At 35.3% G+C, this 15,160-nt stretch overlaps 1 protein-coding gene across 1 annotated transcript; it reads left to right on the top strand.

The window, feature by feature from the left end:
- Nucleotides 1-4,461: 4,461 nt before the first annotated feature.
- LOC129246895 (BRCA2-interacting transcriptional repressor EMSY) lies at nt 4,462-11,972 on the top strand. The gene is made up of 6 exons (XM_054885609.1): nt 4,462-4,650; nt 4,821-4,995; nt 5,129-5,402; nt 6,099-7,766; nt 8,099-9,761; nt 9,827-11,972. Exons 1-6 carry the CDS (start codon nt 4,590-4,592, stop codon nt 10,201-10,203), a joined length of 4,218 nt encoding a protein of 1,405 aa, XP_054741584.1. The 5' UTR covers nt 4,462-4,589; the 3' UTR covers nt 10,204-11,972.
- Nucleotides 11,973-15,160: the final 3,188 nt, after the last annotated feature.

The following is a 15,160-nucleotide window of genomic DNA, read 5'->3' as shown; positions in this document are numbered from 1 at the left end:
AGAGTGCCTTATCTTGTTACATAAGCTGAAATATAACAAAAAAGTCGTTCTCCTAACACAAGAGTTTCTCTTAACAAAAAACTCATAAATTAAATTGTACATAACCATAACACATTTATTTAAAAAACCCCACATTTTAACAAATTTCTCACGCATACAACATTTTTTAAGTAATTCAATAAAAATTTGGTGTTTTATTTTCTTTAAATGGGCATTTTAGTGCGTTTTTATATCCAAGGTAGGCAGCACTGCAGTAGCGAGAGAGAGATTTGACTGCCGAAAGCAGAAGAACACCAACAACACCTGCAATCGCGGGCAATGCCACCAGATGTTGAAAAACGTAAAGCTAAATAAAACTGAGTGAATTATTTAACTAATTATTAAAAAATGTATATTATACAAAATTATAAACATTACATTTTAATTAGAACAGGCTAGAAAAATGTCATGAGCAGTCATGCTATGACATATACCTATGTTGCAATGGTCAATCAATGATGTGATCCAAATAAAGATCTGATTAAATTTATGATCCATTCTGCAAATTCTGACAGGTGAATTTATAAGTCAGGAGAATTTATAAAAATAAAAAATATCTCAAGCTCAATTCATTTTCAACCATAAACTATTTACGATATTTACGTATATACAAATTTACAATATTTATAAACAAGAATATTTACATATATTACAAATGTACATAAGACTAATTAAAAGTAGAAGTCGAAAAGGATATAAGAGGCTTTTGACATTTCTAAAACTCCCTTCAATTTAAATTATTATGTTTTAATTGAATTAATTTTAAGACACGTAATTACAAATATTTAATAACATTTCTAAAACTCCCTTCAATTTAAATTATTATGTTTTAATTGAATTAATTTTAAGACACATAATTACAAATATTTAATCGCGTCATTTTTCCATTAAGCAAAAACGAACTGCTTTCATTAGTTATTCTTGGGGCATTTTCTCTGGCAGCCCGCCATTTCGCCTATCAGCTGTTCAAAATCCCATAATGTGTGAGTGCTGCCAAGTTTTGAAACGAGCTCATGACCGCGCTCTCTCTCGAAATGAAAGAGTTTCACATATAATACCTAAAGGCTAGTTTCAACTTCACAGCTGTGAAATTTCGCCAGCAACATATATTTTATTTGGCAATGAAATTTGAAAAGATGTAAACGGACAAATTTATGAGCATCGCCCCATTAGCAATTGCCAAATCTTGATAAGAAAAGTATTTTTACATATAATAATACAACTAATTGTATTCAACTTAACAAGTTTTACTACATTTACCAGCACATTGATAGTTTTGCGAGCTTCCAGCACAACCGCCAGCTTCGAAGAAGTAGCTTGTGTGAGTGGTGCGCAAATGGTGGTTTTGATTGTTGAAGCCTTGAAGATAGTCGCGAAAGAAAGTCAATCATTTTTGAGTGAAAGGGAGGAAAAAGGTCGCTTTTCAAATTGTATATAATATAATAGTATATAATTAAAATTGATTTTAAATACAGATATGCACACACAGTGGCGAGAAAATAAAAAGGGGGGAAAAATGTATTATTAGGGTTATACAATTTATTTTGTCTTAATTTCTTTAAAATAATTTTTTATTTTTATATACTATATGTAGTTCATACTGCAACAGAAGTCAAAGCTTCAAACTTTGTGCTAATTTTTTGAAAATTCGCTCAAGTTCAAAAACTATATTCAAAATTTTAATAAAAATGTTTAAGGAAATTTTGGATATTTTAACGTGGAAAAATGGGCACGTAGCGTTAGTACATAACTTCATAATCCTTTTTCTAATTTCACGTTTTATTACGTTTTCACTAGAATGCAAGTTTCAAAATTATTTTTCGCTCAAATTTAAAATAAAATAAAGAGGTTGTCTGACGATAGTTTAACGTGACAACGTCATAAGAAAATTCTGATGTAATGGTTGCAATTTTCAAAACAAAATTTTAATTTTATTTATTTGATAGATATTTTATTTGGATATAGAGAAGGAGGTAAATGGAATCGCAATGGAATTGATCAAGTTACATTTACACAAACGTGAACAATTACGAAACATTGATCAAATTCATGAAAGATATGTTCAATTTCGATTGTGCATCAGACGTTAATAAGTCAACAACACTAAGAGCCAACATCATCGATTTGCCTTTTCCAAGACTCTTTACACTCGAAACACCACCTTTCATTTCCTACTTTTCCTATCGTCGTCCTATTCTCAACAGAGAAATGGTTCATTACCATGCACACAGGGCAGAAGGCATATGCAAATACAAATATGTGAATTTATATACATATGCGCATATACATACATATATATGCTCACTCAAGTAGGAGAGAGCCAGATGTCGAACGTTGCCGAATGCGATGGCCGATTGTGCTCTTTGTCGTTCATTCCGCGCTTTCGCTTGCAGTTCAAGCAAGGTAACGGCGATTGAGCAAATTGAGCAAGACAACGACGAATGAACATGATAACGACGATTGAGCAAGATAACGACACATTTTTTCGTGCGTGCAGCCGGCTAAATCGAATTATAAGACGTTATCACGTCAATAAAAATCGAAATAAGTTTTAGTTCATTAATATTTTCTTATATTTCGATTTGTTATGTTTAATATAGGTATAACATGCCTAACAGGCAGAAAATAAATAAAAAATAAATTCAATTCAATCCAACTAAGTGAAATAAACAATTTTTTTTCATATGAATTAAATTAAATTATAATAAAATAAAACAAAGTAAAATGAAATAAAAATAAATAAAATTATATTTCATTACTACTTTTTTGGTGCTTCTCAAGCTACTTTGTCGTGAGATACATACGAAATTTCATGCATATTTCACGGCAATGCAATTTGTATGAATTTTGACAGCCATTTCACGCAAAACTAATGTTAGAAACAGTCACCGACGTACGTAGTCCCTTACCGCAGCCCCTAGAGAGCACAAAATTGAGCAAAACTCATCCCGTAGAGAAAAACTATGTTCTTTTAGTTACGTATTTACACAATACATCGGTTTGTGTGTGTCACATACATTTGGTTGTATCTACACAATGTTGCCATTGTTATTTTTGCTTACACACTTTTTCACACATCCGCGTTATCAGTTTCAATTTTTCACTGTTTAATAAACCAAAGCCAAAAACCAACAAGCGTAAATAGTTAATTTATCTATAATTAGCATTATTAAACATTGTTTTTAAGTTATTTTAACAAAAATTAAAATTTTTCCTAGTTTATTTTGTAAATGATTTCGAAATGTACTGTTTAGCAACACTGTGTGGGGAGAGAGCAATCCTGAGAGCAATTTTCAATAATCCGGCGATAAAATCTACGATACTCCGATACGGAAGGGAAGTAATTTCTCATTTACATGGGGTTCTCATTAGTTTGATCGTAACGGCTGACAGGGGACTGCGTTTACCTCGGTGACTGTTTCCAGCATAAGAAACAGCAGCTGTCTTGAGAAAACTGTGCACAAAGCCCATCGATAGAAGTTCAAGAGCCTGCCTCGCTGGAAGAAGCGATAAGGAGAATAATATGAGAGTGCTCTTCTCAAAGCCAGAAGTACATACATACTTATATGCTCCACCTAACTAAGAGACCAAAATTATTAAAGGTTTTACCACCCATATTCATAGTTTTTATAACAACTTGAAACCTTCAACGACAGAAATTTACACTATTTTCAATGATGATCAAATTGATTAATTATTGTTATTTAGTTATTAATTGTTCTATTGTGCTTTAGAAAAACTTCCCATTTGTTTGTATGCATATTTGTTTTATTTACGTCAAAATATGGGCGCGCATATGAAAATATACATATATTATATACCTTTTATCGTAATTACGTGGAAACGGTTTGTATAATTAAAATTTGTCAGTATTTTGTCTGTCCAGACAGGAGATATGACTTTTAACGTTTTATTTTAGCTTAATTTCGTGAGTATTACAAATGATAAAAAAAAAACTAAACATCAACCGCTATAGCAGAATGGGTTTCTGAATTCATTCCATTCGGTACGACTCGTGGTCGAAACCCGCTGCGGGTATGAAACAGCGAATTATGGAAATTTCTTTCAGAAAGTGGTCGTCCCTAAGCAGACAATGGCAAACCTCTCAGTGTACATCGGTATAAAATTGTAGGTCTCTCAATTTGTGAAAAACATCAAGACGTACACCACAAATTGGAAAAGCTCAGCCAGACATACAACAAGGGATGTAAGAGGTATTTATTGTAATCATATTAAAATAATATGAATTTTTGTAATACTATTTAATAAAAACAAGTATAAACTTGAAAAATATAAATAAGTTCAAACCTTCCACATTAACCCTACAACGCATAATCTGGTTTCCGGACATCTCCCTTTTGAGAATTTTTGTACTGTACTGACTTTTTTTGACAAATAAACATTAATGGCTGCCAATCTCGAATGAAGAAGCAGCAGTAGTGAATTTTTCGCTCCAATTTGCAAAAACTTTTGAGAAAATTGTTTTCCAAAATCGAGTGAGAGTTTAAAAAGAATTTGCAAAAACGCTGAGTGCATAATATTCGTGCAGGATGTGGCCGCAAGCGTTGCAAATGACTAGAGATGAGTGTCGAGGCATTTTGAGAAGACTTGGTAAGAAAGTTGAAAACGAGCGTAGTAAAAGCACTGGCATTCAGGAGCAATGCAATCAGAGATATTACAGCCCCAGATACCCAAAAAGAAGCTTCTGTGTTAATTATTTGTGTGTGATAAAAGTGGAGAGTCGTATTAAATATTTGATTTGTTGGGTCATCTAATTACAGAGCTGGAGTCGTATTCGCATGTGATTAGTGTGTTTCGCGCTCAGGGTGGACTCAGTGACAACAAGACCAAACTACTTGAGGAGTTGCGTGGCATATTTCACATCTCGCAAGAACGTCATCGCGCGGAAGCGCGTCGGGTCGCAAACGATGAACAATTGTGCACAATAGCAGAAGCGTAAGTTTTCAAAGATTTCATTCACGCAGTTACGAAATAAGACGAAAATTTAGTGTAAATTGTAGTACACCTATCATTACTGCATGTTGCTTATACGTACATATGTATGTTGTGCGTTTTTTCATGTATGCAGAATTTCGGGACCAAACACTTGGCAGGAATGGTCGCGTGAAGGGCGACGGTCTTACCCGATGTTGCCGCGTGTCGCGCCACAAACAGCACTCGCCTTAATAGCAAACAATGTGGCCACAGAGACAGCATCAGAAAACGCAAAACTACCTTATCCTGCTGACACGGCAGCACAAGCTGCTGCTGAACATGCCAATACCGTTAATGCAATTAGTGGACAGGAAAGTGCTGCACCTTGGGAAATAAAACGCGAAGTCTACGTAGTCACAGATGATCCTGTAAGTAGTTAATATGTGCGTGTTTGTGTAAATGGGCGGAATTATATAATGTTGAATGAAAAAGTACAGTCTGCATTTGCATATGCTTTTATGGGAAGATCAGGAGAGACCTAAATTTATGAAATACTAGAAGTAGATCAAATGTTAATGCAAATAATGAATGCACTTACTCTTATATATATAAACATATATTTGGGCAGACACGTTTATTTAATTTTAATTTCATTTTTAAATTTGCAAATATATCTTTTTTATATATGGGGCCAATTTTTTAAGTGTTTCTTAAAAAAAGCTGCCAATAATAAAATTTGTTCAGTTCTTCACAAAATATTTGTATTTTCGTATAATAAAACGAATAAAAAAATATATTTGTGTTCTTCATCGTAAATACTCTGAAAGATTTGAATTGTATCCTATTCATCAAATATATATTGGTGAATTGCGAGATAATAATAAAAAAACCGACTTTCTTCCATTCTAAGGCTTAATACTTACTCTTTAATTTTTTTAAAATCGAATATTTATTATCCAGACTAATTGTATTGCTTTAAGAGTATTTAGAAAAAGTAAACTTTGATTAACGTTTTTAATTATAGTAGTGATCATAAGGTGCATAATTATCGCGATTTGTTTTTAAATATTATTTCAAGCTGCATAAAGATAATTTATTTTTGTATATATTTTATATCCAATCAGTTCAAAATGCCAGATATTCCTGTTGGTAACAAGAAAAGTCTTAAGCGTAACATATCCGACAGCCATACTGGCATTAACAAGAAACGCATTGTTAGCGATTCATCGCCCAGCAAACAGCAACAACAAAAACAGTTTCATCATATAACAGCCAACAGCGCCCAAGCTACATCACCTAGCAGCGGCGCGAGCAATATCCGAAAATTATATCACAATCATAACAGTAAAACTATACAGAACCGTTTAAATCAACAACAATTGCAAAAGCCAAAACTGGCCATGAAAAAATCAGCGGTGACAGCAGGCGCTAGCATCACATCACCTTTAACGCCTGGTAAGCGCCAGGCGACACCAGCTAAAAGTGGTCGTAAATCGAATTCCAAAATTCAAGAACAAAAGCAGCAACATATATTACAGCAGCAACAAGTTCTTGCTCAATCCCAACAGCAGCTGCAGTCGCAAACGGTTGTTCGCCATGTTCCACATGTGGTTGGTGAGAGGGCAGACGAGTTGAATAATGAACAGAGATATGCACAACCACAGATTGCCGCTTCAAAGAAGGATATAACCAAGAACCTTACTAAATTACAATTGCCAAGTGTTATAACTTCTCCGACGACGGCGACGGCGAGCGCAGTTTCACCAACTGCGATAGCACCACCAATGGCGTTAAGCTCGCCATTGGCTGTGAGTGCTGCGTCTGCTCGCATTGATGCTCATCAAATAAGTACTGTCATATCACCTGTTGCCAGTGGTGGTATGAGTGTCTCAATTCCGGCAATGCCACATAACAAAGTCGATAAACAGCTTATTTCAACTCCAGTGCAAAAGATTATTCTTGAAGATCGTCTTCCGCCACCGCAACCACCGGGTTCATTAAATTCAGCAGCAACACCACTGGCATCGGCGGTTGTGTCAACAGCATCCACATTACAAATACAATCCACATCGACATCTCAGATCATGACATTGCCACAGATATCAGCTGCTGCAACTAAACTGCGTGCAATTAACACAACTATTTTACCACCCGGCACAAAACTTACAACAAAAAAATTGTCAAGCTCTACTTTAATCAATGCTTCGAGTATAGGTACACATGGCAATGAAAACAACAATGAAGGTAACAGTAACTCGAGTAATACACTAACGGCGCCTGCTGTTCCAACACATACACCACCTGCTATCATACAAATACAAAGCACAAACAGTGGCAGTATGACCAATGAGGGTACAGCAACGATAGCCACACCAACCCTACAGTCAGCACCACAACCGGCGCAAGGTAAGGTGCTGACAACGAAATTGTTACCAATAGTGCTAAGTGGCACTGGTGCTATGGCTGGTAGTGGTAGCGCCGCGGCTACACTTAGTGGCGGCGTTAACGCCGGTAACACTGTGAATATTACGAAAATCGAGACTCTCAATAATGGTGCCACACTTGTAAGTGCCGCAAGTGGTGTTGGTGGTAACAATCCAAATGCGTCATTGAGTGGCACTACCGCTATGATAAAAAATATGGGCTCAACGCTTTTGCTCTCACCAAATCAAAGTAGTAGCACTGCTGGCAGTGCACTCTTTTCAACATTGACATCAGGTGCTTCAGTCTTCCGCAAATCACAGATTATCAAAACGGGCACAATTGGTGTGAACTCAGGTAGCGCAGGAAAGGTAAGTAGCAACATGTTTACATTTTAAGCTTTTAATCTTGGCATGTAGGAACTTATAGTGGCAACAGATTTTAGATAATCGTGGTGCCTAAATGCCAGTACCTCTACTTAATATCAACTAAGAATTCGACCCTCGTCTTTGAAATGAAGAAAACAAATTTTAGTTTACCAAAAGAGTCTGATAGCCAGAGTTAAAAAATAAACGTGGCTTTTTGACTTATTTAAAGTTTTGTTATGGGTTGATGCAAGAAAATTTTCATTATTAATTCATTAATAATATTTAAATTTTTCTTTTGCTCTATTCTGATTCCGTTTTTCAATAAAAATTTTCAGCTTTCTGGCACATTTAACACTTCCAATTCTGGGCCACAAATTATCAGCAATATTAAGTTGACCCCAGCTATTACGACAAGTGTCACGTCTGTCAGTCATTCGAATCAACACCATCAATCGACCACATCCTCATCCTTCTTACAACATCAGCTAAAAAATATATCGACGACAGGCATACGTACCAGCGTAAAAATATGCCAATCTCCAAACGGAAAAGTGTTCATACAATCCGCAAATGTGGATGGGGCATCAAAAGGGAAATTGCAAGGCGCTTTCTCACATAAAATCCTTCCCAACGCAGTGGTCAGTAGTAGTGCGGCAGGCGCAGGCACATCAGTGACACATCAACCTCAGCGAATTGCCATACAGAAAGTGCAAATCATACCAGCGCCACTCAATTCGCCAGGGAACTTAACAAGCCCCTTCCATACGGCCACTACACAATCCCATTCGCAGTCAAAGCCAAGCACAACAACAAATACCATAACACTCAGTGGCAATAAAAGCAATATGAATATGGTTTTCGTGCCGTCGGTTGGTGGACGCACAACATCAGGCACAATAACGCTATCAAAAAGTGCGAACGTTGGTAGTGGTATTGTTGCTAGCAAAGTACAGCAGAGCTCCCAGAACCCAGACGCAGCCAAACCGAATGTAGTAATAATTGGTTCATCGCCAGCACAGAGTGGTTCGGGTGCCCCAATTAAGACAGCAACCTTTATAGATGGCAACAACAAGTACAATATAACTACCCCAGTGTCCACTGGAAGTGGTAGTAAAATGCATTTGGAACCTAACCAAATGATTACCGAAGATACTCCAGTTGATATTCTCAATATGCCGATTATAGTGGATAGTGGCGATGGTACAAATATAACAATGGGCAATAATATCGGCGATACAGTAACAGTATTACCAACATCGCTCATCGAAAGTGCACAGCAACAGCAACAGCAGCAACAACAACAGCAACCGTCCACAATAATTTTGGGTGCTACCGATTGGGAAATGGAATTAGATCAAGCAACAGCTGTCGCAGCTGCAACTAAAGCGGCCGCACGTACAGATTATAGTCGACAGTCGAGTGGTCATGGTGGTAAACAATGCAATTCAATGAGTGATTCGCATAAGCAACAAATGCATGACAAGGAATCGATTGATGGCGAAACTATTATTATTGATGATAGTTTCGAGGATGTCATTGTGGAGGAGCAGGAAGAGGGCGATACCGATGCTGGTGCTGAAACCGAGGGGACGGTAGACGGCGAAATGGACGAGGGTGAAACAGGAGAGGATACAGGGGGCGAAGAGGGCCAAGAAATGACCGAAAAGGCTTACACAATCTTTAGCGGTAACGAAAGTGAGGGCGAGTTGTTACCACCAAGACCACGAGATACGGTGAAGCTAAAAGTGGGACAATTGGAGAAAACGTACAATACCATCACTACCGCCGCTAATAGCGATGATGAACCGATAGAAGTCATTGACGATGACGATGACAATGTAGCCGTCGCTGGCAATCAGAAACTCTTTAGACGTAGTCAAATGGAAAGCGAAAAGAATGAGAGAAAATTGAATGCAGCCAATGTGAACAACGGAAGTGGTAATAATAATTCGGCTACCGTTGAATGTGACACAGATGCAGGATTTGATGAGACTATTGGTGGGTGTTTGTCAAAATAGTTGTTAAAGACATTTTTAAATCGATTTGCTTTAATTTTTTTCTAGTGGCCGATATTGACGAGAACACTGCAATTGAATATATAGAAGATGAAAGTTCTCATGTAACCCATGCTGCGCAAATGCATGAAAAAATTGACGTAAATGATGTAGATAATATTTCTGTAAAAGCTACGAAAAGGCAATTGGTTGAAAATGAGGTAATCGTACTGGACGACAATGACGGCGCAGCGCTGAAGACAACGGCTACGCTTGCCACTGCGCCTATGGCAGACTCAGACGATGCGATGGAAGATGAAGTCCTGGTGGAGTCTGACACGTCGAAGGGCGTTAGCGGAAGTTCTCCGTCGACGATAAATGTTGGTGCAGTAAAACCCGCTCCACTAACCGTTATCAATAGCAAGAACGTAGCGGGCTTAGAATAATTGGGTGAAGTTTTCGTTAGATTACAAGTGGCAGCCATAAATATATCTAGCAATGGAATGAGAAGCAACCGCAGGAAAAGAATGCTAAATTTATTTAATTTAAACGTAATAATATTTCAAACAAACAATGAAATGTAAAACTAGCAAACTGATAGAGGTTAATAGGGACAACATAGGATTACACCAGAAGATGAAGTAAAGTATAAAAAGATTGTCTATTAATAAACAACCGGTTTAGTAAAAGTATGTAAGGGCTGTAAACAAGTAAAAATGCATTAGCAAGATATTTTAAAAATACTACTAACTCAAGTAGGTTGGATTATAGTTTATAAATAATTTACAGTTTTCGTTTGAAGAAAAGTTTTAAAAATATTTTTTTTTTTAATAAATTATTGTATTTGTTTTTGTGAATTTTTAGCTTAAGTAATCTAGTTTATCTTAAGTACTCACATGTTTTTTTATGCGCACCCACGACGAAGACCTTATGCAATTTATATAAGTACCAGTGGTAAAAATACAAAAAAAGAAAAAAATTTTCTCTAAGATGTAAATAGTAGATATGTTTAGGTTGTAGTTGTACTTCAACAAAAGCGGTGAAAGGTGAGGTCAGTGAACGTAGTAAAAATACCAACCGCAGCCAATTTTTAAACTGTAACATTGTACATATAAATATTTTGCATGTTTGGAAGATTTTCACTGCACTGTTTTAGTAATGTGTATAAAATATACACATTTTCATAAAATTAATAAAAACGACCATACTTCATTTGTTAATATTAATAAAGATTGTCACATATGTATATGCGTACATTAGCATCCATGTACGTAGATACACCATACCTATATATATGACATTTGTTCATAGCGTCGAAGCTCACAGCGAGATTATAGATTAGTACTTGATATTTAACTTTAATTTTTTTCTAATGCGTTAATTACTTTATATCCGATTTGCAAGCAATTTAAAGATTAATCGATTTAGAGTAGACTTATCTAACGTTGAGTGACACATATAAAGTAAATGCAATAAAGCGTGCATAGATGACTTGCAGGTGGGACATTTGCTGTTCTGTTACATTGTTTAATGATCAACGAGATCAATTGACCAGTTTTTTAGGTTAGCTTACTAGTGTAAAAACAAGGAATATAACAAGTTGAAATTGGAAAATTTGGTTATTAGTAGCTTTTTGAAGAAACAGTTATCCTAGAGTAGCTACTAACGAATCTCCTGATTCCAATAGTTTCTTTTGCTTCCGGCTTATTTTACTAGATTTATGCAGCTAAATTTTTAAATTCAATATTTTTATGAGCAACTCACTTGAAATGTTATTACTTACCCAAATTAACTCTCTTATGATATGCGTTAACCCATTATTCATTACTTCTGCACAGAATATCTAGCAATCTAAGATATGCCTGAACTCTCAAGCCTTCTTTTTTTGGTTTACTTAAATTGCAAATAATTTGCACTTTGTACGCGTTCTCACTTTTAACTGAGCAGTTAGCAGCTAAATATAACTTAAAAGCGTGAAAAACAAAGTTATATAATGAAGCTAACGTTTGTATGTATAGTAAAATAAAATAAAAAAGGAAATGAAAAGGACAAGAAATAATAATATATTTAAAAAAGAATAAAATATAAAAAACACGTTCTTTAGTGGTAGTGAGAAAAAACTAATACAAGCAAATATACATACATACATACATAAATACATACATAATCTATTAATTGTTGAAGAATACATGTCTGTAATGTTTATCTTTAAACCTTTGCTATTATTAAAACTACATATTATATTTTTTGTTTATTGAATTTATTGTGTAGATTTTATCAAATAGAACAGTAAATATTTGAATAAAAATGCCGTTTTGAAAAATAATAAAAAAATGCAAATTTGAATTTTTATAAAAAATGTGCAATAGGACACCTAAAATTCAACAAGCATACAATGTACTTCAGAACAGGGAATTTCTATTTAAAAAAATAAAGTAAATAATTGGCACTTACACTTCCACAAATGGAGGGACCTACAGCTTTAAGCCGACTCCGAACGGCAAATTTATTTTTTATGAGGAGCTTTATCATGACAGAAGTACACTTGGAGGTTAGCCATTGCCTGCCGAGGGGCGACCGCTATTCGACAATTACAATACAATTTCTATTTTAGAAACCGTTAAATAAAATAAAAAACATCCTATTTTTTAGTTTAGGTTTCGATAGTTCTCATTATCGATATCGATAATTACGATTTGAAAGCTGAGAATGGCAAACTGTGTTTACATTTCTGTTCAGTAACGTTGGGCAAGTCATCATGAATCGCTTAACGTCAGAACAACGCAACTGAGGAAATTTACTTTGAAAGGAAAAAAAAAATCTTCGCGAAGTTCATAGAGCGACGTGTTGAAGAAGACGCCGAAATGTCAATTCGTCGTCGTTCTCAACTCGTTGGCCTTTGTCCTTCGACTACATGGAAAATTTTATGTAAGGATCTTGGCTTACGTGCCTATAAAATAAGCTCGTGCAAGAATTGAAGCTAAATGACTATCGTTTGCGTCGCATTTTCGCTGATTGGGCTCATTTAGATTTATTATTCAAATTTATTGGTAAAAGTAGATCACAATTGGGTGGACATATGCCGGATGTCATATTCTGAAAATAAATGCCATGAAATTATATTAAAAAAATTCATTTCAACAATATTTCTGTTTTGCATTAACATTTTAAGTTCTCAAGCTTTTAAAAAAACACCCTATATAATTCGAAAAGTGTGTGACGAACTTTAGCAAGTGTTACATGTGCATCAAAGAGCGTAAAATGTACTTCAGAAGATATGAAATTTACTTCAGAATGTTTTGATGTGAAAAAAGATAATTTATTCGAAACATTTTAAATTACATAAATGGTCTTTCAAAAGACACGCCTAGATGTTTTAAAATAAAACATGTAAAAATGTAGATTCTTTCAGGTTTCACTATTTTTGTTCAAAATACGCCTCTTAACCACTATATGCGAAATATGGCATCATTTAAATATCCAGCATGAGCACTTCTACAGGTAAAATCCGCCAACAATCGATTCATGAATTACTTATTGCGGAAAAAGTCGAGGTATCGATGTTGGAGGCTTTTCAGAACGTACGGTTTTTGGTCTGATAGTCCTTTTTCTACCCTCGACAGAACTAGTTTCTTCAAATTTTTTCAACAACATTTGAATTGTCGACTCGTTTGCACGATTATTTCCATAAAAAAAATTCACGAATTTTGCGATATGTTGTTCTTAAAGATCGCCCATTTTCATTTATTTATTCTCTAAGATCTAAAAAAATTCAGAACAGACATTTAAAATGTTAATTAAAAACTAAACTGTAAATTTTACAATTAAAAAGTGTAGTATTGTACAATTATATTGTCAACGTAAGAAACCATTAAATTGCTAATAATACATACAAGTTACAATTGAATTTTACCGAAATTAATAAATATGCAAGTAAAATAACAAATATTTATAAAGTAAATATTATTTTGATTGCTTGAATAGAAAGTAATTTTTGAATTGCATTTGAAATACCTGCTTAGCCTCAGAAAGGTCCAAATCCAAAGAGGTTGAGAGATAATTTCTAATTTTCATAATAAGTTTCAATAATTTTAACGCGTTCTTCTATCTTGTGAAATTGTACATCTGTCTACTTGACCAATGTCAAAGATTACGAAAAAAGATACCGTCTAGGAATTATTTACTACTGATATCTAGGCGTCTCTCTTGAAATACTCTTTATTCTTCTTTACAGGAGAAGGAAACAACTGAATGTAATTTTTAGAGAAGGTGTATTTAGAAGTTATGTATCAAAATCCGTGAAAAACGCGATTTGGTAAAAACATGAGTAAGGGTATTTCTAAGGTACATATGTATATTCCTCGTTCTCTGATGTACATGCGACGGTTTCCAATGCAGATTTAGTGGATTTGCTTAGGACTAAGTAGTCGTCTTTATCATACTTATATATGTATATATATATATATATATATATAATTTGAAAGGGTGTATTGCTGGGTGTTTGGCCGAGCTCCTCCTCCTATTTGTGGCGTGCGCGTTGATGTTGTTTCACAAAGGGCGGCCGTCGTAGTCGATTGGGTGGTGCGCGATTATCATTCGAAAGTGAGCAGGTTCGAGTTTCCATGCATGAAACACCAAATGATAGAACAAGTTTTTTCTAATAGCGGTCGCCCCTCGGCAGGCAAAGGCATCGGAGTGCATTTCTGCCGTCGCCACGGCAGTCGGTTCTACGTTACCGGAACGACCCGGATTTATGTCCAGCCAATGACTCTTACTCCAGCAGCATTTCCCGTGCATGTATTGGGAGTTTTTATGGTGCTACAACAACAACAACAAGATTTAATTCACCCTTGGCTTACTTATTTGGTGATAAACAGTGCCTTCCGGCATAATAAATTTAAAATTATGAAATTATTTATAGGCATGCTTTATGATTGGAAACAACAAGGAGGCTTTTCTCAATAGCGGTAAGAGGCTAATCCCTGCACAGAGCCATAGAATTCTATTAAATAAAACTGTAAACAAGAGCTCTTCACGCCCAAGCTTTTTGCCGCGCTCTCACAAAGCAAAACATTTTTCCGATTCGAATGATCATTGCTTTTAACAGGAAACATATTTTTGAGGCAGAACAAATCTTAACTGGTATCCGAAAAGAACTGGAACCGACGATGTCAATGTGGATTAAGAGTAGTTAGAATAGAAGCTGTGTATTAGCTCAGCCTGGATACCCGGACCGCGTGACAAGATGTCAGTTCAGGTTCAATCAGTTAAATTCATACGGAAATACTCGTACACATTTCGGAAAGGTATTTATTTATGTATTTATGTACTAGTAAAATAACTATAAATTGTAGTATTACAATTAAAAGGCACTAGCGACGAGTGCTATTAGTCTGACATTGG

The sequence above is a fragment of the Anastrepha obliqua genome, chromosome 5 (assembly GCF_027943255.1).
Source record: "Anastrepha obliqua isolate idAnaObli1 chromosome 5, idAnaObli1_1.0, whole genome shotgun sequence".
NCBI classification, from domain to species: Eukaryota; Metazoa; Arthropoda; class Insecta; order Diptera; family Tephritidae; genus Anastrepha; species Anastrepha obliqua.
The sequence above is the reverse complement of the archived record's forward strand: the minus strand, read 5'-3'. Positions and strand labels throughout refer to the sequence as shown.

Excerpts from the sequence above, each read along its gene's own strand:
- LOC129246895 (XM_054885609.1), top strand. The coding sequence starts at position 4,590 with ATGTGGCCGCAAGCGTTGCAAATGACTAGAGATGAGTGTCGAGGCATT. Across the intron at positions 4,996-5,128 it reads TTGTGCACAATAGCAGAAGC|AATTTCGGGACCAAACACTT; the intron begins GTAAGTTTTCAA and ends TCATGTATGCAG. Across the intron at positions 9,762-9,826 it reads AGGATTTGATGAGACTATTG|TGGCCGATATTGACGAGAAC; the intron begins GTGGGTGTTTGT and ends ATTTTTTTCTAG.